The sequence below is a fragment of the Lolium rigidum genome, chromosome 6 (assembly GCF_022539505.1).
Source record: "Lolium rigidum isolate FL_2022 chromosome 6, APGP_CSIRO_Lrig_0.1, whole genome shotgun sequence".
NCBI lineage: Eukaryota > Viridiplantae > Streptophyta > Magnoliopsida > Poales > Poaceae > Lolium > Lolium rigidum.
The window spans coordinates 225286353-225287659 of record NC_061513.1 but is presented as its reverse complement, the minus strand read 5'-3'; the positions used below and the strand labels follow the sequence as shown (position 1 = coordinate 225287659).

The following is a 1307-nucleotide window of genomic DNA, read 5'->3' as shown; positions in this document are numbered from 1 at the left end:
GTTCCAATCAGAAGAGTGGACCTGACTGATTCCATGCCGCGTGGCGAGAAAATGTTGACGGACAGCGACGGGGCCGCGCGACCTAACCTACGCCACGCGCACTGATTGATCACGATGATCGTCTTTGCGCGGCTGTGTCGTCGGACGTTGGTGACGAACAAAACATTCGATTGTTTTTCGTCGTGTGTTGTATTGGGGCACGGTTGCCATGGCATGAGCCCTCTTATGGCATGGGTGCGGGTGGCGATTAATCAGGACTCTGTTTTTTTTACTCATTTTTGGCAAACGAGAAGCATGTTGGAGCATCTAAAAAAAAGCATGTTGGAGGTTTGTTTGTTTGTTTGGAACGAAAACGCTGAATTCTTGCATTATTTGTAGAGTAAAGTGGTAAAAGTACAAGCCCTGCTCGATGGCACGCACGCAACACACACGAACCGGAAACAGGTAAAGCCGCCGCCGCTCTTTCTTTCATGTCTCCTAGCTCCCGCGTAATATGGATCTTGCCGAGAGCGCGCACCTCCGGGGCGTTAGCGGAGCGCGGACGAACCTCCCTTCTTCCCTGTTACTTAGTTGATCTCCAACGAGGGAGGATCGAGCCTTCAAGCCCGTGCGTACGTGCGGCCGAGGTGGGCGGCGCGGAGGTCGGCGGGGTCGACGGAGGCGGCGCGGTTGGCCGGGCGGTAGTGGCCGGTGACGGGGTCGGGGACCCAGGACGCGTCGGTGGCGGCCTTCTCGGCCTCACCGGCCGCCTTCCTGTCCGCGGCGCCGCGCCTCATGGCGCCGGAGGCAGCCGCCGCCGCGTAGCCCCTGGTGGTCGGGGCTAGCAGCTGGGCGAGCGCGCGGGCAGCAGCGGAGCCGGAGAGAGCGAGAGCCATCGGTTCGAGCGGATGGCTGGTGGCGCTCCGGTGGGCTCTGTGCTGCTGCTGCTGCTCAAGCGGTGGTGTAGGAGGATGAGAGAGTCGAGTGGGAGGAGCTGTATTTAAAGGGAGACGGTGAGACGGGAGAGAGAGAGAGGGGGTTTTGGATTTGCATAGCTCTTGGGTGGCGGGAGGGGCAGGACGCACGAAATGGCGCCGCGGGTTCGTCACTTCCTCTTGCTGGCCTTGGACGTGGTCGGCTTGATATTTTCGTTTCGCAAAATCTAATTCCTGCCTGAGCACTCTGGCGTCTTACAGGGTGCGCACGTCTCGGGCGCGTCGGATCAATATCTAGCGGTTCACGGCCTGTGACACTGGACCACGCCTGGAGTTCGGCTGCTCGCTGCTCGGTGTCCACGTGCGCCGCTTCGCACCCACACGACAACTCAC

At 60.1% G+C, this 1307-nt stretch overlaps 1 protein-coding gene across 1 annotated transcript; it reads right to left on the bottom strand.

Moving 5' to 3' along the window:
• Positions 1 to 356: 356 nt before the first annotated feature.
• LOC124666069 (late embryogenesis abundant protein Lea5-like) lies at positions 357 to 900 on the bottom strand. The gene has a single exon (XM_047203413.1). It carries the CDS (start codon positions 873 to 875, stop codon positions 600 to 602), a length of 276 nt encoding a protein of 91 aa, XP_047059369.1. The 5' UTR covers positions 876 to 900; the 3' UTR covers positions 357 to 599.
• Between the last annotated feature and the right edge of the window lie 407 nt (positions 901 to 1307).

Bases quoted from the DNA above. Each gene is read 5' to 3' on its own strand.
- LOC124666069 (XM_047203413.1), bottom strand. From the start codon at position 875: ATGGCTCTCGCTCTCTCCGGCTCCGCTGCTGCCCGCGCGCTCGCCCAG.